This window comes from Rhinoderma darwinii, chromosome 1 (genome assembly GCF_050947455.1).
Source record: "Rhinoderma darwinii isolate aRhiDar2 chromosome 1, aRhiDar2.hap1, whole genome shotgun sequence".
NCBI lineage: Eukaryota > Metazoa > Chordata > Amphibia > Anura > Rhinodermatidae > Rhinoderma > Rhinoderma darwinii.
In genome coordinates, this window is record NC_134687.1 from 210,862,221 (window position 1) to 210,887,076 (window position 24,856).

The 24,856-nt window shown below is 40.3% G+C and overlaps 1 protein-coding gene across 1 annotated transcript in view; it reads right to left on the reverse strand.

Annotated features, from left to right (window-relative positions):
• Nucleotides 1-3,499: 3,499 nt before the first annotated feature.
• BMP3 (bone morphogenetic protein 3) overlaps nt 3,500-24,856 on the reverse strand; it is a 72,910-nt gene continuing 51,553 nt past the window's right edge. Inside the window, exons 2-3 of the mRNA XM_075849837.1 lie at nt 16,693-17,591; nt 3,500-4,100 (exon numbers count right to left, since the gene is read on the reverse strand). Of these exons, the coding sequence (XP_075705952.1) occupies nt 3,909-4,100; nt 16,693-17,591 (1,091 nt within the window). The 3' untranslated portion in view covers nt 3,500-3,908. The remainder of the gene's footprint in view (nt 4,101-16,692; nt 17,592-24,856) is intronic.

Here is a 24,856-nt window from a genome sequence, read left to right on the forward strand (position 1 = left end):
GATTACAGGAAACGCCATCGCACATATACATGAAAAAAAACCTCTTTCTAAAGGGGAGCACAGAAGGAGGACTCATCGATAAGGGTCCAGTAGCTGTGACCTGCATAACCCATTTCCCTCTTTATAGATAATAATGGGAGTAATGGAAACCCACTATAGAGAAATCACACATAGGTTCCTGTATCTCATTTATTTCAACTCAATGGTAGTAATTTAAGAATATACACCATACAAAACTTCTTTTTGGACAGCAGGCGGCAATGAATGCAACATGTTATCTTATAGTGGGGTTCTTCATCCTGATGCTACTAGAGGCAGCAGCACAGACCTTTAGAATATGCCCAACTCTTCAATTAACTTCTAAATATATCCAATAATGTATTTTTCCAAAATATATTCCATTGGATGGAACGTACTAATGGTGTAGTGCAGTAGTGTATAAGAGGTAAGGTTCTGTTCACATCTGCGCCTTGGTTTCCGTTTATAACAGAAACCACGATGCAATGCTGGATTCATCATACAACGAACACCACCGGCGCCTGACGAACCTCATTGATACATAATGGGGTCCGTTGGGTTCCACGATTGATTGACAGTTGTTTTTACTGTCAAATCTGACAGAATCTGTGACGGAGGCTCTGACGCAGACCTTACCAGAGCCTTATAGAAGGGTGAATGTAAGGGAAAGCGCTTTTCTTTTGTTTTTTTTCCAAAATTGTACATAGGGTTTGAGAACTATGAGGTCATCTAAAAATAGTATGCACAGAATTCACAGAAAAGAATACTGTCATTTTGGGACTAATGGCAACATGAGCTATTATTTTAATGCTTTGTACCTCATGCAACATATTTATAGATAATGCGACCTATGTAAGTGTCTAATGGTATGATGTCACATATGTGACATATTCCTTACACACTGGCCATCATTTTTGCTGTTATTTTTTTAAGCCAAAGAAAGCTAAGTTTTTTTAAGTATTTTAACAATATTCTTAACATTTTAAGAAGATTTTCAGCATAATTTTGATTAAAAATAGCAGGCTGGATACTGTGTTTGCATCCTAAATGCGGTCAATATTAACATTAGCCTACAGAATTTTTTATTGAGGAAAGTAAATATGAAATTCATTGAACATTATCAATACTTACCATTGTAAAAAAACAAAAAACCTTTTAGCTTCTTAGGTTATGTCTTCTCCATACTTCACAAGAATGCATTCGCATACAAGAAAAATGTATACAAATGCATACGGTATCATACTTTTGACAGGCTATTTAGTACAGGAAAAAATAACGTTTAGGTATAATTTTTTTTACAATTAAAGTCAATTGCATACAGTTGCATATATTTAAATACAGTCGGCTATATGTCTGGCAGCAAAAAAAGAAGAAAAAAGACTTATACCTTAACTGTAATAAAAAATAAAAAAAAGAGGTGGGAACATAACCTTTAGGTGAAACTCTGGGAAGAAATAAATAATTGATAAACCAGATCCACTATGGGCAAATGATATACGTGGTGCTATACTTCTCCTGTACCACTCCAGGAGGGGCTTGCAGCATCATATGGTTGCCTAGGCAAACAGACCACCTACTCTCCCTTTTGCATCTCCCGACGTCGCTATTAAACCTGCTGGGAGATGCAGTCAGCAGCATAACTGGAAATACCCTTTAAGGCCTTGCTCACACAGTGCAGATTTTGCACATATTTTTTATACCAAAACCAGGAACAGAACCTAAACAGAATAAATATATAAAGGAAGGTCTTAAAAGCCATGTAAACCTTTGAAAGCGATTTGAAAATAAAAAAGTCAATCAGTGTGTTTTGGGAAACTTTATAATTGTTTTTTTATTAAAAATTATTTTAACTTTTTGAGATACAGCTGCTCCTATACAGGTGTACCTTACACTGAATCCTGTACCCGTCAGTAAATAACTTAGATGTGATATATTACAGGTGGATCCTGCGTGTTAGAGACACGCACGACCCACTGACACTGAACCTGTCAGTCCCGCGGACCTGACAGATTCAGGTTTCAGCGCTAGATACAGCTGCTCTGTATACAGAATACAAAGCAGCTGTATCTCAAAAAGTAAAAATTATTTTTAATAAAAACTAATTATTAAGTTGCACAAAACACAATGACTGACATTTTTATATAAAAAAAATTGTTTTCGAAGGTTTACATAGCCTTTAAAGTGTCTCCTCATCTGGATCCAACTCTGGTTCTGGATAAAAAATGCATGCAAAATCTGCATTAAATCTGTAGCATGTGAACAAGGCCTTATAGTGTCCTTAGAAAGTCCCCTTCCAGGTTGTTCTACTGTACAGATCCATGGCCCCAAAAATGAAAATGGGGCTTCAGATTTGATAACTGCAGCTGTAGTTATTAAAAGCACACTTCTTGTGAAATCAGTGAAAGTGCTATGCTGCTATTGGTTAAAGCTGCAATACAATCGGTCAGTATGGCGGGCATGAGTAACATGGGAGGAATCAGGGGGTGGGGGCACCCAGCTTCAGTTCGGTTGTATGTAAGTGCACGAACAGTCAGTCTTGTGAAAGCTGGATAATGATGTACCTGCAGCTCCAGCCAATAGATGCATAGCACTTTCGTTGACCTCAAAAGGGGGTGTGGTTTTGACAAACACTTGTAATCTGCAGCGCCATTGTCAATGCTCTGTGGCGACACGGATCGGTACAGTGCAATGGTGACCTAAAAAAGCGACTTTTGATGGGCACTATTAAAGACGTAAAGCACCTAGAATGTTAATTGCCCATATATCTAGTTTAGAAATTTTCGTCCGGAGTATCACTTTAATAATAGGAATGTAACTAGCTTATTTTTGACACATAGTGGTCTAACAAGGAAAAGGAAACAACATACCTATGGTAATACATTCTGCGTTCTTGTACAGAAGCAGCAGGCAGATTTATTTTGTGTGGTACAGTATAACAAAATTAAATATGGTTTATTTTACAAGTTATTTTCTTCATGTCCATTATACCATTTGTTTACACTATTAAAAAAGTGCTGGTTAAAAAAAATAAAAAATGAAAAATCAGCAAAGTTTCTAATTATGTTACACAAACTTGTCAAAAACCACTTTCAATAATGTATGTCTTGAAATTATTTACACTTGCTATCATGCAGCGAAGAACTCGCCACACTCCTTCAGAGCTTCCAAGGGTCAACTCCCTCACTACCTGTCTGCTCTATGGTAACAGACACAAGAAATGTATGTGTGTGGGGGTATATATATACATACATATATATACATATATATACATATATATATATATATATATACATATATATACATATATATATATATATACATATATATACATATATATATATATATACATATATATACATATATATATATATATACATATATATATACATATATATATATATATATATACATATATATATATATATATATACATATATATATATATACATATATATATATATATACATATATATATATATATATATATATATATATATATATATATAGTACCTTTAATAAAAGAACATCACTGCCAAGTGAACACATTTAGAGTTGAAGGCACTTAACAGCTTCATGTCTATATTTTGAGTTTTCTTTTTTCCTGGTAAAAAAATAAATGTCTTTGGAGAAGTCATAAGAACTCCTACTGTCTGCAGAGCTTATATTAGGCGGGAGCTGCTCTTCATGTGTTCTACATGCCAGTTCTCACTGTGGTCACTGATGTGTCCAGTATGACTTGCATGTAGCAGAGGTTCAGAGGTCCATCACCAGTGTTTATCATCTAGATTGTTTTGCATTGTTGTCCCTGGTAGACTTGAGTATTATACGAATTGGTGTTTTGAAAGTGCAAATATGAAGATTGCTTTGGACGCTTGTGAAGGCTTCAGATGTTATCTGCAGGCACAGGACTCCACTGTCATGTTGGGATATACTTTGAGGACAACATTTTTGTTTTCGTCAAAAAAGAGAATGCTGAGAGAAGACATCTTTTCTGGGACGCAACAGGGTTCTGGGATACCAGGAACAACTCCAACAGCTCGCACAATGCTCTGGATAGTGGCATGATTTGAAGGCTTCAAGGACTGTTAAAAAAAGAAAAGACATTTTATTTGATGTATCATCAGTGCTATCTGAATTGGAGCATACATACTTAATTCCAGGGGCAGTCACAGACAGTAGAGGGCCCCAGGGGAAGACCATCCTATGGGCCCCTTGCTCTAATAGCTCATCATAATGTTATCTCTCTCTATCAATCATCCAATAATGGAAGCCATTGACCGTTAGCTCAGTCTCTTACATGCAATCTAATAGGCAATAAGAAGGTGCTCTTCAGGTGGCAGTGGGTCCACCTTACCTACTCGGCTCCTGCACATATGGTATGTCCGCCCCTGTTGATTCCAAACTCTTTTAAGAGCCAACGCCCATCTAAAATAAATAAACTAAACAGAAAACATAACACATTTTTCTTTTTGACTACCTGATCTGCATTGAAATGAAAGTTTATATCGTAATCACCAGAAGGTAGTAAGAAAGTTGGACCAATGTGGTGAGTTCTTAAAGAGGCTCTGTCACCAGATTTTGCAACCCCTATCTGCTATTGCAGCAGATAGGCGCTGCAATGTAGATTACAGTAACGTTTTTATTTTTAAAAAACGAGCATTTTTGGCCAAGTTATGACCATTTTCGTATTTATGCAAATGAGGCTTGCAAAAGTCCAAGTGGGCGTGTTGAAAAGTAAAAGTACAACTGGGCGTGTATTATGTGCGTACATAGGGGCGTGTTTACAACTTTTACTAGCTGGGCGCTCTGATGAGAAGTATCATCCACTTCTCTTCAGAACGCCCAGCTTCTGGCAGTGCAGATCTGTGACGTCACTCACAGGTCCTGCATCGTGTCGGCACCAGAGGCTACATTTGATTCTGCAGCAGCATCAGCGTTTGCAGGTAAGTAGCTACATCGACTTACCTGCAAACGCCGATGCTGCTGCAGAATCATCTGTAGCCTCTGGTGCCGATGTGTCCTCGCTCGTCTGACACGATGCAGGACCTGTGAGTGACGACACAGCGTGATCTCTTGAGAACACGGCTGTGTCTGCACTGCCAGAAGCTGGGCGTTGTGAAGAGAAGTGGATGATACTTCTATACACAACGCCCAGCTAGTAAAAGTAGTAAACACGCCCCGATGTACGCACATAATACACGCCCAGTTGTACTTTTACTTTTAAACACGCCCAGTTGTACTTTTGCAAGCCTCATTTGCATAAATACGAAAATGGTCATAACTTGGCCAAAAATGCTCGTTTTTTAAAAATAAAAACGTTACTGTAATCTACATTGCAGCGCCGATCTGCTGCAATAGCAGATAGGGGTTGAAAAATCTGGTGACAGAGCCTCTTTAAGATACTGGGTATAGGAATGCCAGCTTGGATAACATTACTGATATACTTGGTTATAGGAAATGACTAGAATAGAAGCCAACGTAGCAACAGCTGTATTGGGTGTTAATGATTTGGCCATAAAGCAAGTTTCTTTTTAATGTAAGTACTTTCCAATGTCTTCAGGTACGGAGAGAGATGTAATGTAGTAATGAGCCATATTGCAGTGAGCTTGTGATGACAGCTGCTGGCTGGGGTATCTAGCTGCGACCCTCACCTTCTCATATGATTGTAATGAACTCCAGGACATTCGTATAGCTTTGTGTATCTATATTCTGATCCCTAATGTAACTCTTTGTTCATTACACTAACCGCCCGCGGATGGAATGTTCCTTAGATTTGAGAGAGCTGGATGGCATTTCAGATGCTGTTTTTTTATTATCATTGTATACTGAATTAAGACCTTTCAATATGAATTCTGGTAAGAATATATAAAAGAAGAAATTGGGGGCTTAGTTCAGGGCTACATTATAGTGCCACTGCCTAAAGTGAATTTGTGAAGATGCTAGGAATAATTTAATACAATGATTGGGTTAAACCGAAGTGTTCTTGATAGGATGTGAAATTGACAATAGGGACGTTGTTGACTTATAATACAGTACACACCCGCAGGTTCATGTTTAAAGGGGTATTCCTAATTAGACATTTATGGAATATTCACACGATATGCCATAAATGTCAGATAGATGTGGGTCCAGGCTCTAAGACCCGCACCTATACTGAGAACAGGGGGTCCCCCGACACCGGTTTCGCCTGGTGTGGCGGCCGCAACCTGATGATTCCAAGATTTGGCTATGTCCATAACTCGGATGTTTCCATATCTCCCATACAACAGAATGGAGAGAGCCGCTCGCATGCGTGGCCTCTTCTCATCTAGTCCCTGACTGGAATTGGCAGCTTGCAGCTGCCGCACCAGGCGCATTGTGGGTCGGGCGACTCCGGTTCTTGATATAGGTGCAGGTCCCAGAGCTGGCACCCGCATTTATGAGACATTTATTGGAATATCCTGTGGATATGCAATAAATGTTTATGTTGGGAACTCCCCTTTAATTTACTTGTCATAGCAACAGAATGGTTTGGCTAACGTGTGGATATATGTGGATTCAAGGGTCTATGAGAAAAAATAATTGCTTGGACACTGTGTCTGGTTTGAAGAAACTTAGGATAGCGATAAAATTAAGTCATACCACTGGGACTGCGGACTAAGATGGTCAAGGTCAACTAAAAGTACAAGTAAAATTTGGCCATACTTAGAGATTTTAGATGGCCAGAAAGACTGGCTTAGACAATTTTCTGTCCACTGTTGGTGCTTTTTTGTAACACAAAAACCAGTTACAGATGCCAGCTGAAAGCAGATATATGTTGGGCATGCGACAGATGTGCACCACGTGGTCAAATGCAGGATGAGATGGGTCTACAATCAGCTTCCTCACCACATCAATAACAGCCAAGACGAAGTCACAGAGTAAGGCAGAGTACATGTGAATGTTTATTTATCTGTATACATCCATACAGTGATTATTCTTTTAACCACTTCACGACAGCCAACTGGGGATAACCCGTGAAGTTGTCACGTATACAAACGCTGGCAGCCTGGAACGGCATTTAATATGTGCAGTGTTGCTTCAGTGTAAGTAGCGCTGCACTTTCATGTCTGTCGGGGCTTTGAGAACCCTCCTGTAGATAGCGGCACACACAACCCCCCTGTAGATAGCGGCACACACAACCCTCTGTAGATAGAGTCACACACAACCCCCCTGTAGTTAGTGCAAACACACCCGTAGAAAGCGCAATCTAAGCTTCCTCTAGGAGCGGAATCTCCGGTCAGTGCGCTCTAGCCGGGGATTCCGCTCCTAGAGGGCGCTTAGGTAGCGCTATCTACAGGGGGGGGTGGTGCTATCTACATGGAGGATGGTGCTATCTGCTAGGGGTTGTTGCGATCTGCCGGGGGGTGGCACTATTTACAGGGGGTTTGTGGCACTATCTACAGGGGGGTGTGGCACTATTTACAGGGGCACTGTGGCACTATATGGGCACTACTTACAGGGGACACTGGCGCTATCTACATGGGCACTGTGTGTGGCGCTATATACAGTGGGAACTGTGGCCTTATGTGGGCACTATCTACAATGGGAACTGTGGCAATATGGCACTATCTATGTGGGCATTGACACTATCTACATACAGTGGTCACTGTGGCCCTATCTACAGGGGCATTGCGGCACTATATACAGAGGCATTGCTGCACTATCTACATGGGCACTGTGGTGTTTTAAGGGGGTTATGACAAAAAAACCCTAACAAATAAAATTCATCAATTTTTTTAACGGCCATGAAAAATGGATGGCAAAGTTAAAAACGGTTAGACAGTTGATCCGTTTTATACGGCCTTTTTTATTCACGTTATGTGAATATAGTCTTATGGTCCACTTCACTCTCTCTTCACAGTGATCCAGGCTGACGGAGAGAGAAAACAACAAAGCAACAGCGTGTGTATATATATATATATATATATATATATATATATATATATATATACACATATAATAAAGATAAATATATAAATGACAAAAAAGCGTGTTTTTTTCACATTTTTAGTGATTTGTCTGCTCATAATGAAAATTAAAAGCATGGAGTTAAACTAATGTAAAAAATGAAAAAAATAAGTAAAATAGTTGTGATATTCAAAGCGGTTGCAAATATTTATCGTTTAAAGAACTGTATTTGAGAAATGGAAAATTTGACCTGGACACAGGGGCATCAATGACCCTTGGTCATGAAAGGGCTAATAAACTTCTACATTTGAGGCTCCTCCATAAAATGATTGTATGACTTCTATGAACCAACCCTTTAACTCCAAGGTTATTGAACAGAATCAAAGTTATTGCCATGTTGTGAAAACTGTGACATGGGGCCAACAACAAACCTCACCAAACCTAAAGCTGCACACAGTATAATGTTACAAGGGAAACTAATAAAAAATGAATGTCTGTATACTATGGCTTCACTGGGGCTGAGCTCACTCAAAAGTCCAGATGTTTTGAAAATCCCTTTGGACACATTTAACTTATATCATTGAACTTACATTGTATTTCAAGTAGTATTTTACAGTAGCCAGTAGACAATCCAGGTGACTTTTTAACTTTGTGGGGTTATGGATCCTTATTTAATGGGCTCCTATGATTAGACTAAAAAAAAAAGTTTTTTTCAATGGCAACCCCACCCAAAATACTAAATTCTTCAGTTATTATGGTTTTCCTTATGGACCTGTCCAACCGGTTTAAATTTTGATCAAATATTCATGAAGCTCTATGCCTTGTACTAGGCAATACAATTCTATTCCATATCGTCTCAATTTTGGTAAAGACCATATTTATCATATATTGAACAATAAGCACCATTGAATAGAACAATGATGAGGTTATAAGAAGTCTATTGAGAGAATGGGCAGCTCCGAGGAATCTGAAACCTCATCTCAGCCCTACAGGTCACTCCAGCTTATAAAGAGACTGACTCCAATAATAAAATTTTCAATAATTTCAGAAATTATTTAGAACACTGCTGTCTACAGACCACAGTGGCATTTCTTTAGTTGCTCATGTATCATTGCTATAAAACACAACATATCTATTATCTGCAGTTTTCATTTACCATTGACTTACATTGGACTACTAAAGAAACTGGAGTCTCTACAAGTTAAGTAGTCGCATGATGAAATAGTTGTTACCCTTATGCCTTATTCACACGACAGGGTCCCGCCCGAGCCCGAGTGTCGGCCGATAAAATTGGCAGTTTTTCCCGGTTGGTTTGCATTAGTTTTGCCTCCGTTCCGGGCCGGGCAGATCTGGACAGTGACATCAGGGGCAACTCCTGAAGGGGAATCCCCATGTGGCTGGTGATTCTACTTCAGGAAAAGCCCCTGTCGTCTGTGTCCATTTATGGACACTGAACGTTACTGGCTTCGCCTGGTGTGGAATCCCCGGTCACAGAGTGTTCGCGGATTCCGCTTCAGGAGTTTCCCCTGATGTCACTGCCCAGATATGGACAGAGACATCAAGTGCTCTGTCCAGGAGCGGAATACCCGAACACACGGGGATTCCGCTCCTTCACGGAGCTAAAGTGGGGCTAGCACATAGCAGAGCAGGGAGATACCTCCCTGCTCTGCTATAGTGGCGTCGCTACAGTAGTAGCAGCCGCAGCAGCAGCAGCTGCTAGCGGCGCCATGGAAGGTGTCGCCGGGCCAGGGCGCTTTTAAAACAAGCAGGGGAAGGGAGCCAGCGCAGTGCTCCCTTCCACCTGTTGTACACCCCGGCCCTGCCACACAGTGTATAAACTTACCTCCAGCGTACAGCCATTTGTCCGAATGGCATCAACTCCTCCTCCTCACATGCACTCTGCGCTGTGTGGAGGGAGCGAGCGACGGAATACATGGCCATCACTCGGGACACATTCCGGTGATGGCCGTGTATTACCCGGCCCCATAGACTTCTATGGGAGCCGGGCGGCCGGGTAAACGGCCGAAAATAGGACATGTCCCATTTTTTGACGGCCAGGTTTCCCGGGCCGTCAAAAAATCGGTCGTGTAAATAGCCCCATTAGGGCTCTATTGTTCCTACTGCAGCCGGGTGATGGCCGTTTTATGAACGGCCGTCACCCGGCCGGGAATCCCTGTCGTGTGAATAAGGGCTTACTGTCTTGCAACACTTGAGACATAAGCAAAAAGAATGTCATAAAAGTCAACAAAGGGCTGGCAGCCAGAGCTCAGCCTTACATTACTCCCATTTTCTTCAATAGAGTGAAAAGCATGGTGACCTCTGAAATGAGGATTTAAGACTTGGCGTTTTCTATTTTAGGAATATTTTTATTCCTTTTATGATATGTCTGATTAAAAATACCCTCATACTTTTTTCTCTGAAAGGGAAACTGTGGTCGTTTAAAAAAAAGAAGATGGTTATTTTGGTGGTTAACTAAAAGTTATGTATACGTAGCTGAAGAGATCTTTCAGCAAAAGTTAATTTAATCTAGGCCTCAAGCCTATAGTCATGATACTGTGGCCTACTGTACCGTGGTAACCTCCGATTTCATAGGGAGGCATAAGAAAGCTTTTACTGTCAGATTAATGCCAAATCCGACTGAAAATAATTGTGGCACGCTCCACCGTATGTTATATTATCAAGGTATTCTCCCCTAGAAGCAATATATTAATAATAAAGGAGCCACACAGATTTGCCATGAAGAGCCATAGGGAATTTGTGTGTTGCTATAAAGGCTCCATGCACACGTTTCTGCAATGTGAATGAGACCTTATTATTAGGAACATATCAGCAGCACTTTACATAGGTAAAAGGCATGCTAAGGTTTGCATCCATTCCCTATAATTGCACTTGTACAGTATAAACTTGAGACAAGCAAACATGCTGCTATTTTTCCTGTTGACTAGCTTTTCAGCCTGAAGGAGGAATGTGATAGGCTATCAATGTCAACCAGCAATAATTAACCTTTGGGCGCTGAGCCCAATCTGTTAGAGGCCCGGGAATTCCACAAGATACAGGAGGACCAACTTACAGAAAGTGTAACAAATGCTTCCAGAATTTCCCTGCTTGTAAATGATTGAACTTGATATAACATTTTGAAAACATGTGCTGTATCCATTTCCACCCAACCCCATGTCACACATGAGAATGGAAGCCAATTCATACTTTCAATTCCACAGATAAACACCGCAACCTAATTGTGGAAGCATTAAACTAAGGACTATAATACAAGCCTTCCATTGTGACCTGAGCATACTTGCTGTAACCCCTTCACAACCGGAATCTGTACATTTATATTTCAGCAGCCTATAATCTGTGCTGTTAAAATGTACAGAAACTTTCTACCTCCAGTTATATCAAAATCAACTCCCTAGTCTTCCCATTCGGCGACCCGGAAATTCCACCTGGTGCTGAATATATGAAGCTGTATACTGTCATCGACAATATCAATCTCCATCTCTCCCGGCAGAAGCAGTCACATATAATGGGCATGGCAGTCTGCTAGGACTACTGGGGAAGTCGAGGGGGGTTGCTATGACTAGCGGAGGGCACTGATGTGACTACTGGGGAAGTGAGTGGGGGGGGGGTTTGCTGTGACTGGCTTCGAAAGTGGAAGGAGTCCTGCTACTACTGGGAAAGTGGGGGGCTGCTGAGACTAATGGGGAATTGGGGGAGCCGCTATGACTACTGGTGAAATGGGAAGGCTGCTGTGGCTACTAGGGAAGTTTTGGAGGACTGCTGTGACTTCTGGGGGTGTTGCTGTGAGTACTAAGGACTGTGGAGAGCCTGCGGTAACTGCTGGGGAAGTGGTGGGGGAGTACAGCATTTTTACTACCAAGGGGGAGTGGAACACTGCACAACTACAGTGCCACATTCTTATCTAGTAGTAGAAAGTGTGTAGAAGTCCAATAATTAACCTTTAGGCACTGAATGGTCTCACTCAATGTTAAGTCTTCCCTGTATGGATATGTATACGAGTCCGGAGCAAGGTCTCACTCAGTAATAGAAGGAAAAGATGTCAATCCTCAGCAACAGACTGCAAGTCGTCACTTTGTTACTTTTCAGTCTGTAGTCTGTTGCCCAGGACATAGTGAGAAGCAACTCACATAATTTTGTAACATAAAAAAGCTAAAAACTGGGCGCCTGGGCAAAGATCTCAGGGGACTCTGATGTACATCCATTCAGCTTAAAATTACACTTATGATGTAGTCTGAGATGGACCTTTACAAACACAGATATTTTGTTAGAAGGGAACCAATTCTTGTCTACCGCATCTAATATGGTGGTCGTAAAAAAAAAACAAAAAAAACCTTCCCTATTCACCATAATGGAGTTGTCGTTCAGATACTGTTTATGCGCTAGTCATGATGACAGAGTATTTCCGTTTTCTAACAGATGAGAAAGATTTTAATCAGAATAATTGGACATTTACACATACAATTAGATTGATATTGGTCTGATTGGATAGAAATTGGACAGAAATCTTTACGTGTAAAGAATCCTAAGAATGTACTTGTTTATGCATATGTTGTAATTGGTTCACAATTTTACCCTTGTAAATTTCTTCTAATTCACTAAAGTTTTATGTCTATTTTCCATACAGTTTAACTGAATATGACTGAGAAATACACAGTGAAACCTCTCCAAAAGACAACCTCTTCGAGAGAACCACCCCCCTAGAAGACCACTTTTCAATGAAATTTTGGGTAGTTTCTCAAAGAGAATTCACTGTATATATAAATATTACTTTCAATATTTTGTTAAATTCCGTAACCATTAACCAAAACATAATGTAACAAGACAGAAGTAGTAAGAAAAAAACAAATCTGTCATTAAAATCAGTACACATAGCCCCCCACCCCCCCCCATACCCCAACCTCCCCTTTTTAGCCACGAGGAGGAAAAAGGGAAAAAGAAAAAGGAACAAACAATTACGACAGAAACTGCGTAGGCTAAATTTTCCATCTTTCCCAAAATTTATCAGTAGCTGCAATCTTATTTATCTGGATCACTCAAAAAGGAAACTAACGGTGGTTTTTGTCCCCTCCAGTTTTCAATAATCAATTTTTTTGCTAAAAGAATCCCTAATAGAACTATATTTTTCCCTCAGCCTGGCCGCCCAACCTTTGACCTGACCCCAGAATACACAGTACAGGTTCGATTGTAGACTCCACACCAAAACTAAAAGAAAGATGCGCCAAAATATTCTGCCGAAAACTATGTAATCTGTTGCACCTCCGAAGAAGATGCATTAAATCTGCCAATGAATCGCCTTTAATACACCATGAAAAAAGCAGTTTCAGTGTATAATATACTATATAAAATATAAATAACTGGGGTGACCGTAGTGAAGGATTATGAGTAATTTCCCATATAGATTTCAGAGCCGCAAAACAGTCTTCTTCTAACAAATTTGGGCAGATTACTTTCCACTTTCTAAAGCCCCCCACAACAGGAACATCCTCCTTCAACCTTTTTAGGAGGCTATAAATTTTTGCCGTAAACCCTTTTTTAGCAGAAGTATTAATTAGAAATTCTACCATAGGGGAACACGTCTCAATTCTCTTAAATACAGGCAGCAATCCAATTAAGTAATGCTTTAACAGTAAATAGTAAAGATAATCCTTAGACGACGGCCTGAATTTAGACATTAAATGTGAAAAGGTACTAATAGACCTATTCTCAATAATTTGTGACAGGTAAAAAACTTAATGTTTCCACAAAAATAGATGAATTTCTTCCTTAAGTACATGTCAAATAGTGGTTACAGAGCAAAAACCTACAATATCTATATCCTTTTAATTTTTATCCCAAAGGGTCTGAAGCATATACGCTGTCGGAAGGACAGCCCTTTTATATTTTGCCAGAAGATTCAGCTCCATGGCTGAAAAAATTGAGTAGGCCCCGTTAAATTTGGAAGTCAATTTAATTAAGTCACGTATTGAAATCCACCAAAGATAAATTCAAATATAGAATTAAACATTTTTACTTGGGTGATATTTTGCCAAATAAATCTCACTGTAAAGGGGTAATTTCACTTTGTTACAAACATTTGAGTTTAGGCTCTAAAAACAATATAGATCTTCTGGAGCAGGCTGAGAAAACCTATGTACTAGAAGATATGTAAAAGTTATATAAATAGATTCCTCTTTGGGGTTTTTTCTGGTTGGGGTGGGGGGAGGGTGCAAAAGAAGTGAAGGGAAAAATGTATGGTTGTATATAAACATAAAGTTTTGTAAATAACTTCTTAAACATGATATACTGTGATATGTATAATTATCTTTTTGCGTTGTATAGGATAGAGATATATGACCAAATCAATTGTTGAAGCAGGGAGGCAATAAAGTAACTTCTGTAGTCTGGGATAGACAGCCCTCCCAGCCTCGGGTGCGCTCTCAATGTGTCAATAAGTTTTTTTTACCATGCCATAAGATATCTCTGGTAAAAGAACCCAATGTATCAAATATTGCATTTGGGAGCAATGTTGGCGAATTCTGAAAAATATACAGAATCAATGCCAGATATACCATCTTAATCAATATCGCTCTCACTCCCAACGAGAGTGGAAGAGCTTTCTGAGTTGGGTTTATCCCTCAATTTTTAAAATAGTGGTCGATTATTAAGAAGGATATATTCTTCTGGAACAGGAGCTATCGTTTTTCTCTAATATTTAAACGTTATCTGAAAAATCAGAAAAATTATTGTCTACCAACAGAACTACCTATTTACTACCTATTCCAGATAACGTTCCCAAAAAAACATATCAACTTTAGGACCTTTTCCAAAGATTAGTGTGCTTGGCTCAGAAACAAAACAATATCATCGGCATATAACATTATCTTTTAATCGTTTATATTTGAAACCCGTTATGTCAGGTCTAGAACGAATTGTGACCGCCAACGGTTTAATTACTAAAGTAAAAAGTAGAAGGGACAAAGTGCAACCCTGCTGAGTTCCTCTTTTCAAAGGGAAAGAGTATGAAAGTTGCCCTTAAATTGAGTGGCTCTGGTATAGCTCAGTGGAGCAGGATTTCATTTTCTGTTTTGCCTAAACTGTAAAGGTTGTTTCTTTTCTGGATGCGAAAATAAACACAGACAAGCCCTGTTTATGGAATGTATCCATTGTCTCACTGTCTCTATCTGTTCTGAGCCTGTTGTGCCTGGCTCTCTTGATGCTAATCTTCTACTGCAGGCGTCAGCAACCTGTGCACACGGGGCATGGTTTGCTAGCCCAGTTCCCTCTCCTCGTGTCCAGCACTGTTGTGTGCTTAGCGGCGCTGAACACAGGGAGAGAGAGTGGCGCTCCATTACGCTCTTGGTGGTGCTGATGACCAGGAGAGAGCAGCGCTTTATTATGCATTTGGCGATGCTGAACACCAGGAGAGGGAGCAGTGCTGCAGTGTGTTTGTCGCTGCTGAACAATTAGCAAGCACACAATGCAGCACTGCTCCCTCTCCTGGTGTTCAGCATCACCAAATGCATAATAAAGCGCTGCTCTCTCCTGGTCATCAGCACCGCAAGGACAGAGTTCAGTAACCACTCCGCAGAAATACTGTGCCATACTGAAAACCTGATTACAGTAAGAGACAGCAGTCCAGCGTGGAGGCAGGGACTTTACTCTAGCATCATAGATAACGGGAAATATGGCCGACACAAGGTCATCTGAATAAGGCCTAAAATAAAAAAGTTAGCAAAGGTTGAACACTCCATCTCCTATATGCACCCCCCCAGCTAGTGTTCAGTAGCCGCTCTGTCTCTCCTATTTGTACCCCCACCCCAGCTGGTGTTCAGTAGCCGCGGTCTCTCCTGTGAGCAGTTCCCCCAGTTGGTGTTCAGTCACCTCGTATGCATCACAGATGGATCACCTTTACAAAGAAAGTCAGGGACAGGACAGGGGTCACACTGAAATGTAAGTTTAATTAACTGATTAATTGGTTTATGCCACATACGTGGTAACAGTTTGTCTTATATGACTTTTATGATTGCATGGCACGCTGAGTGCTTCATCATTGACTTTTTTTTTTTTACCAGCACGCCATACAAAAAAGGTTGCCTACCCCTGTTCTACTGTATGTATGTGTATATATATATATATATATATATATATATATATATACATACACACACACACACACACACACACGCAGAAACACAATATCCATGTTTGTCTTGTCGGTCATAATGATCTTTATTTACTAAACTATACAACTAAATCTAATCAATAATGAGATATACTGTACTACATGCTAAATAATAATATGAGTACATATGTATGTTCTTTCTGTTTAAGTAACATCTGATAAAAGAAAGAATGAAAGCATGTCTGGTTTTAGAAAAAGTGTGAAATGTGGACATTTACAAATGCAAAAAGATGTGGAACATGAACCTCCACAAGCGGACAAAAGGTCATGCTTTTCTACATAGCGAGGCATTAGTGTTTGGATAGTGTACAAGAAATTCCTACACATAAACCTTCAGTTTTTAAATCTCACTATTTTACCAGCTCCACTTATAGAGCAGACATAAAAATATTACTTATTTACGGCTTCATTGGGCTTCCTAATAAAACAGCTGGAATATTTTATTGATTAAAAAAAAAAAAGATGTACAGTTCATAAAAAAGATACACTTTCCTGCCCAGCGCTGTGGGGAAATAAATGTTGATATAAAAGCCAGTGTAAAATTACTATTAAAATATTTACAATACCTTTGGCATCGGGAACTGGCATGCACCTGAGCAATAATAAGCATCAAAGGATTTGGGGGAAATAATCCATTCACTCCAGCCTATGTCGGCAAAGTCTACTTTAAGGTAACGGCGTGCACAGTTTCGTGGTTCATTCCATTGCTTTCTTCTTGCTTTTTTCAGGGTCTGCTCATCAAACTGTAGTGTTTGGCTTTTTTGGCGCCCACTTTTCCTTACTTTTTTCTTAGACTTCCCTTTCTCTGCCGGCCTAACATGAAGGGTTTTGTAGGGCTTTTTCTCCTCCCAACGCTCTTCATCTTCATTATATTGGTACTCTGCTCCAGGTAGCTCATTGTTTTGTAATGGTAAAAGAATATCCGTTGAACGTCGACTCCTGTGTTCGAAAAGTCCTGCTTTATTGTGTGGTTTATGAATTATAGAACCGTGCTGTCCATGCAAGTTGGAAACAACACTATCAGGTTCTGAAATGGCTGAGTCATTAGCATATACTAAGATATAAGGCTTATGCCTTAGCAAATGCTTCCGATGAGGAGTTGGACTATCAATGGTCATGTTAATTTCAATGACAGTCTCTCCATTCTGCTTTGCCTCACGTAGGATTTGAGTAATGTCCTTCCATTGCCATGATGGAATGTCACGGTAGGATGATGAAATATTTATAAAAAAGTGACCCAACACTCTTGTCTGGTTCTCAATTGACGTGAAACTGGACACTGTGAAGCTTATGGTCATTTCATGCTTTCGATGTACTTGGCGAAGGCATGGTGGAGAGTGTGAACATCTTAAGCTGCTGTTTTGCATATCCCCAAGATAATAATGAAATGTAGCCGAGAGTATGTTTTCTGAAGATGTGAGTGAGGTCAAATTGAAAATGTGGTGACTGGCATCATCTACATCCCCTGAAAAGCATATAAGTAAAAGATTTGGTTATTTACACAGAATCCAACATACACTATGCATTACACTGTTGGAAGATTCATGTATAATCAAATATAAAATAAAAAGTATAAATGCAGTGAACGTATAACTCAGTTCTGTAAATTTCATGTTAAAAGACTGCTCACATCTGCATTCCGGGTTCCGTCTAGAACACCGGAAGTGTTGGATCTATCGCATGACAGAAACCAACGACGCACATTGACTTTAACGGGTTCCATCGGGATTCCGTCATGGTTTTCATTATTTTGCCTGTGATATTTTGTCCGCCATATACGAGGGAATCTATGACGGAGGACCCTAATGGTGTTTACAGCGCAGATGTGAACAGGACCCTACTCTGACATCTTGCCAGGATCTTTTAAATGACATTGCAGCACTGACAAGACAAAAGCCCCCACAAAACACCCTCCTAAAAGAGGATCTTTTATCAAACATACCTCTTTATATTATGGAATATATAGGACATATGACAGTAATTCGCGCTGCACCCCCTTCAAAACAGCTGATCAGTGGGGTCCCGGGAGTCGGACAGTTTTCACAGTCAGTTCTGTAGAGATCACGTCTCAGCAGTCATCTCATTATCATCACAGTCAGAATTACAATGAGAGGTGACATCTACTGCATATTGAGATAACACAGGACCCACCATTGACAATAGGCGTCCTGCTGTCCCGGGCGGCCAGTGGTATGTCCCGGTGTCAACTGTATCTGCGTATGCCCAATACGCATGGTCGCCTAATCTGTCTGTGTTAATGGTCGATCAGCCAATCTGAACACTCGGTTGGTCGATCAGAATGCCGATTTTCTGGCTAATCAGAAAGCTGAGAGCTCTATTTGAATCTCTCAGAGGCTCATGTCTGTGCCAGTTACATTATAAGTTTAGGATACCTGGTTCTGTTCTGACATAGTTTGTGTTGTACTGCTGTTGGATTTTGACCTGGGGTTGTTGCTTACCTTCCTGTCCACTGTTATTGTTCCGTTTCCAGCTCTGACCACAACTACTCTGCAGGCGCAACCTGGAGACTCCTAGCAGCGAAAGCAAGATCCCTGTATAGGGACTAAAGAGTGAAGACCTTGGAGTCCCTTAGTCTTTGCTAACCATAGTAGCCAGCGCAAAGTCTGATTGCGGAAGCAGTTGTTAAGCAGACGAGCAAACCATATAGTAGCACACAACACAAAGAAAAGTCTAAAGATATTCTGATATCACATTACAGTTAGTGAAGATATTTCTAAATGTAATTTATGTTCAACACTTCAAAATTAAAAAACATCCTTCTGAGATGGGTTCCTGTAGACTTCACCAGACATAATAGCAGCAGATAAGTAAGGGCCTGTTCAAGTCAGCATTGGGTTCCGTTTGGGGTTTCCGTTCACGTATTCTGCCAGAAGAACAGATTAACTGAAAGCCAAATGGAAACTATAGCTTCCGTTTGCATTACCATTGATTTCAATGGTAATGCTTCCGTTTCAGTTAGTTTCCATTTGTTTCCATTCCGTAAAGTATCCGTTTTTTTTTTATGGAAACAATAGCGTATCAAGACAATTGAGAAACAGTGTTAAAAAAATTACTGAAACAACGACTCTTTTTATTACTCTGTGAACACATACAATAAAATAAATATTTTTTCTAAAATTTGGAAAATACCAGCTCGACAATTCCCAGCAACTTTCCATTTACTGGTTTCGTTTATATAACTTCTGAAGCAATCATTCGAAAAGCCATCATATATGATATTTTCCCTAACTGTTAAAAGTCCATGGATACAATTCCAATACAAAGAGAAAACACTTTTTTTTATCCATTTTGCTAAGCTCCCTTCCTGGGCTGTGGCTGCGCCCACACTGGCGAAACTGGCAGAAACACGGACTCTCATGCTAAGAAACACTGGAGAGCTGTAAACTGGAGCTTTGTGGAAAATATAAGTAAAGTACAGTATGTGTGTACATTCAGTCTGGACTGGAAACAGACAAAAGAATATGAGAACCAGGCTTAGTTTTTCATTCCGACATCATGTGCCCAGTTGTTAACAATCTAATTATATACGTATGCTTTATTATGATGTTCATCCCCAAAAAAGACTTCACAAAATGAGATGTCAGAACTTTAACAGATCCTAATTATTGTGAGAATATTAAATTATGAAATAATCTCTGAAATATGAAGAGGAAGCTAAACTGAGGAGATGTGTTGAGTAATATAGAGAAGTGATTGTCAGCTATGAGCCCCACACCACAAAGAACCATCATGAAACATGCACTGCACAAGTGAATTATTACCAATGTGGTAGAATCCTCTCATAGGTATACGGTGTGTCTATAATATTTTACTGTACTTCTGTAATACTGTAATACATTGACACAGGACAAAGCCATCTGAAATCTGTAACACAAGGCTTGCCATTATTACTTTTATAAATTATATTAAAATGCCCTATTAGTCTAACATTTATATAATTCTCAGGTAATATAGGTAGGTATATGAGGCCTGAAGGTAAAACTAAATACATGATTCCTTATCTCTGCGGCTTCAAAATTTACTCTGGAATTCTGATGCCTAAAACAGTAGAGTAACTACAGTGAAGGAAATAAGTATTTGATCCCTTGCTGATTTTGTAAGTTTGCCCACTGTCAAAGACATGAACAGTCAAGAATTTTTAGGCTAGGTTAATTTTACCAGTGAGAGATAGATTAACTAAAAAAAAAAACAGAAAATCACATAGTCAAAATTATATATATTTATTTGCATTGTGCACAGAGAAATAAGTATTTGATCCCTTTGGCAAACAAGACTTAATACTTGGTGGCAAAACCCTTGTTGGCAAGCACAGCAGTCAGACGTTTTTTGTAGTTGATGATGAGGTTTGCACACATGTTAGATGGAATTTTGGCGCACTCCTCTTTGCAGATCATCTGTAAATCATTAAGATTTCGAGGCTGTCGCTTGGCAACTCTGATCTTCAGCTCCCTCCATAAGTTTTCGATGGGATTAAGGTCTGGAGACTAGCTAGGCCACTCCATGACCTTAATGTGCTTCTTTTTGAGCCACTCCTTTGTTGCCTTGGCTGTATGTTTCGGGTCATTGTCGTGCTGGAAGACCCAGCCACGAGCCATTTTTAATGTCCTGGTGGAGGGAAGGAGGTTGTCACTCAGGATTTGTCGGTACATGGCTCCATCCATTCTCCCATTGATGCGGTGAAGTAGTCCTGTGCCCTTAGCTGAGAAACACCCCCAAAACATAATGTTTCCACCTCCAAGCTTGACAGTGGGGACGGTGTTCTTTGGGTCATAGGCAGCATTTCTCTTCCTCCAAACACGGCGAGTTGAGTTAATGCCAAAGGGCTCAATTTTAGTCTCATCTGACCACAGCACCTTCTCCCAATCACTTTCAGAATCATCCAGATGTTCATTTGCAAACTTCAGACGGGCCTGTACATGTGCCTTCTTGAGCAGGGGGACCTTGCGGGCACTGCAGGATTTTAATCCATTACGGCGTAATGTGTTACCAATGGTTTTCTTGGTGACTCTGGTCCCAGCTGCCTTGAGATCATTAACAAGTTCCCCCCGTGTAGTTTTCGGCTGAGCTCTCACCTTCCTCAGGATCAAGGATACCCCACGAGGTGAGATTTTGCATGGAGCCCCAGATCGATGTCGATTGACAGTCATTTTGTATGTCTTCTATTTTCTTACTATTGCACCAACAGTTGTCTCCTTCTCACCCAGCGTCTTACTTATGGTTTTGTAGCCCATTCCAGCCTTGTGTAGGTCTATTATCTTGTCCCTGACATCCTTAGAAAGCTCTTTGGTCTTGCCCATGTTGTAGAGGTTAGAGTCAGACTGATTAATTGAGTCTGTGGACAGGAGTCTTTTATACAGGTGACCATTTAAGACAGCTGTCTTTAATGCAGGCACCAAGTTGATTTGGAGTGTGTAAGGGTATGTTCATACGCTGAGCCAAAAACGTCTGAAAATACGGAGCTGTTTTCAAGGGAAAACAGCACCTGATTTTCAGAAGTTTTTTGAGCAACTCACGTTTTTCGCGCCGTTTTTTCGGCCGTTTTTGGAGCTGTTTTTAATAGAGTCTATGAGAAAACGGCTCCAAAAACGTCCCAAGAAGTGTCCTGCACTTCTTTTGACGAGGCTGTAATTTTACGCGTAGTCTTTTGACAGCTGTCAAACGACGACGCGTAAATGACAGGCCGTCTGCACAGTACGTCGGCAAACCCATTCAAATGAATGGGCAGATGTTTGCCGACGTATTGTAGCCCTATTTTCAGACGTAAAACGAGGCATAATACGCCTCGTTTACGTCTGAAAATAGGTTGTGTGAACCCAGCCTAACTGGTCTGGAGAAGGCTGAACTCTAAATGGTTGGTAGGGGATCAAATACTTATTTCTCTGTGCACAATGCAAATAAATATATATAAATTTGACTATGTGATTTTCAGGTTTTTTTAAAATATAATCTATCTCTCACTGGTAAAATTAACCTAGCCTAAAAATTCTAGACTGTTCATGTCTTTGACAGTGGGCAAACTTACAAAATCAGTAAGGGATCAAATACTTATTTCCTTCACTGTATTTACTAAGGCCTTATTCACACGAACGTGTTATACGTCCGTGCAACGTCGCACGGACCTATGTTAGTGAATGGGGCCGTTCAGACTGTCAGTGAATTTCACACAGCGTATGCGCGCTGCGTAAAACTCACGACATGTCCTATATTTGGCAGTGTTTCGCGCAGCACGCACCCATTGAAGTCATGGGGGGGGGAAATCGCGCATGGCACACGGAAGCACTTCCGGGTGTCGCGCGTGATGCGCGCTACAGTAGTAAAATAAATTTATGAAAACAGAAAAGCACCACGTGCTTTTCTGTTTGTCAACATAAAACCAGAGTGTCACCATGAAGCCGGCTGCGTGAAAATCACGCAGCCGCGCACCATATGCTGATGACACATGGACCTTTAGCGCGCGCAAAACGGACACGTCCGTGTGAATAAGGCCTAATACTGTGGGGCAGATTGATTTAGACTGTTGTTTCATACGACCAGTCTCAACTTTCTGCTTTTGCTGGAGTACGATGCGACAGATTTATTAAGAGGCTCCGTGCGCTTCAATTGTGGCATAACAGTACGACTACAACCTCCACCCGATTAGACATTAAAAGAAAAAAAATTGTACTCATCTCACCGCTTCTCCACTCAGAATGCTACATCAGGCCCCCGCAAAGGTCTGCGGCACATACAAGGTCCTGACAATGAACAGCGTCAGGACATTGTGTGCTGCGTCACATATAACTCCCTGTCGCTGCCCTGCATTAGTACCTTGCATGCGCCCGGCCTGGTGTAAGAACCTGTGGGGATCTGAAGGGGAGAAGCAGATCGGTGAGGTGAATACATATATATTTTTTTAATGTTATTTATTTTATTTTAATGTCTGATCATGGGGGGCGGTATGGGGCCTACCTGTACCATAGAACGCCTCCAGCCATAGAACAAAATCTACGCCAGCTAGATTTCTGCTATAATTTAAAACCAGTTTTCGGCGTAAATTATAGTATATTTGTTGTACTGACCCCTTCAACTAAGCTTTGCCCACTTTTTAAAAAAGAGCTGTGAGTGGCGTAAATGGCCCAAAATTCGCACTTTTCCTTGCAAATTGTGACTTTTGAGAAATCTGTGACTTTTCTACGCTGTTTTTAGCATTAAAAAGTTAAAAAATTTCCATTTGTATTTTCATACAGGCAAACCTGACGCATGCCTATGGCAGCCCAGTTCCAAGAGCACTAACTGTTGAGTTATTATTATTATTTGCTACTTAGCCATGGAGGAATAGATGTATAAAATATAAATCTTAGTTATAAAATAATAGAATCTTAATTACTGATCATCTATTCACATTAGAATTGTTCTCTTTGTAATTCTGTTCCCCAGTGCTTTTCAGAAAACGGAGAAAAACATTTCCGTTAATGGTCCAAAGATTTCAATGGAATTTTCTTGCCCCTATTCTTGGTAAAAAAAACTAAAAAATCCTTAGGATATATAGATGTATGACTCTAGTGTGAACAGTTTAACCCTCTTCTGTCGCTAATCTGCCTATTTACGTCGGGAGAGGGCTATTTAAAAATGGCGCCCACTCAGAAGCCGAGCAGGCAGCGTACCTGCCAGGTCTCTGTTGTGTTACACGATGCTTGCGATCAGACATCTCTGATCGCAAGTATTTAACCCCTCAGATGCCATGGTCAGATGTGACCGCCGGTATCTGAGGGTTTTTTTTTACCTTCTCCTTCACTTTGGAATGGTCACCGGCTCCCGTGGCGAGATTGCCGGAGTCGGGGTGTTCCTAGGTCTGCTATAGGAATATTGCTATTGAGCTCTGCCTGTGACAGGTCTCAATAGCAATGCACTGATTTTGCCATAGACTGCAATACTGTAATATTGCAGTCAATAGCATAAGTGATCTAATGTTCGCAGGTTGAAGCCCCCTATGGGGGCTTAAAAAAAATTCTATAAAAAGTTTCTAAAGAAATATAAAAAAAATTAAATAAATCAGAAAAATAAAATCAACCCCATTTATATATTTATCCAATATGGTGAACGCGTAGCAGGAAAAAATGTAATGAAAAATGAAAATTAGTCTGGTCCTGAAAGGGTTAAAGAACATTGCTATGGCAGAGATATTGTAAATCATTATCATGTGTACACCACCATAATACAGTCAATAATACAATACTAGGGAAGGGGATGATAGGTAGAGAACAGTGATGTAATACTTAACATTTGACTTTTATAAGGTAGGACAGAGACGCAGTAGGATAGGGACAGTTATTAGGGCCACTAGGGTCAGAAATATAGCCCTGTGTATATTTCCAAGCCACAGCCATTGTGGTGCCGTTCTGTACCCATGCCACAAAGATAAAAGAAGAGACGTGGACATGGCCAGCCGACCTCTCCTGTACACATGTGGTTCACATCATGAATACAAGGTGCATGTACCCTGTAAGCCGGCAATGGGGTAACTAAATATCATTGAAGCTACATTCAGCTACATAGAGTCTACGGAGAGAGGGGAAAGGGCCCAATAACCTAGTGTGCACATCCAAACTGGCAATAACATAACTGATGGGGAATTATAAATGTAGACAAAACTTCAATACACTCTCTGAAGCCACACAATATCTGGATGTACCCTGGTGTATTAAAAGTTAAATTAATCGGGGACATATA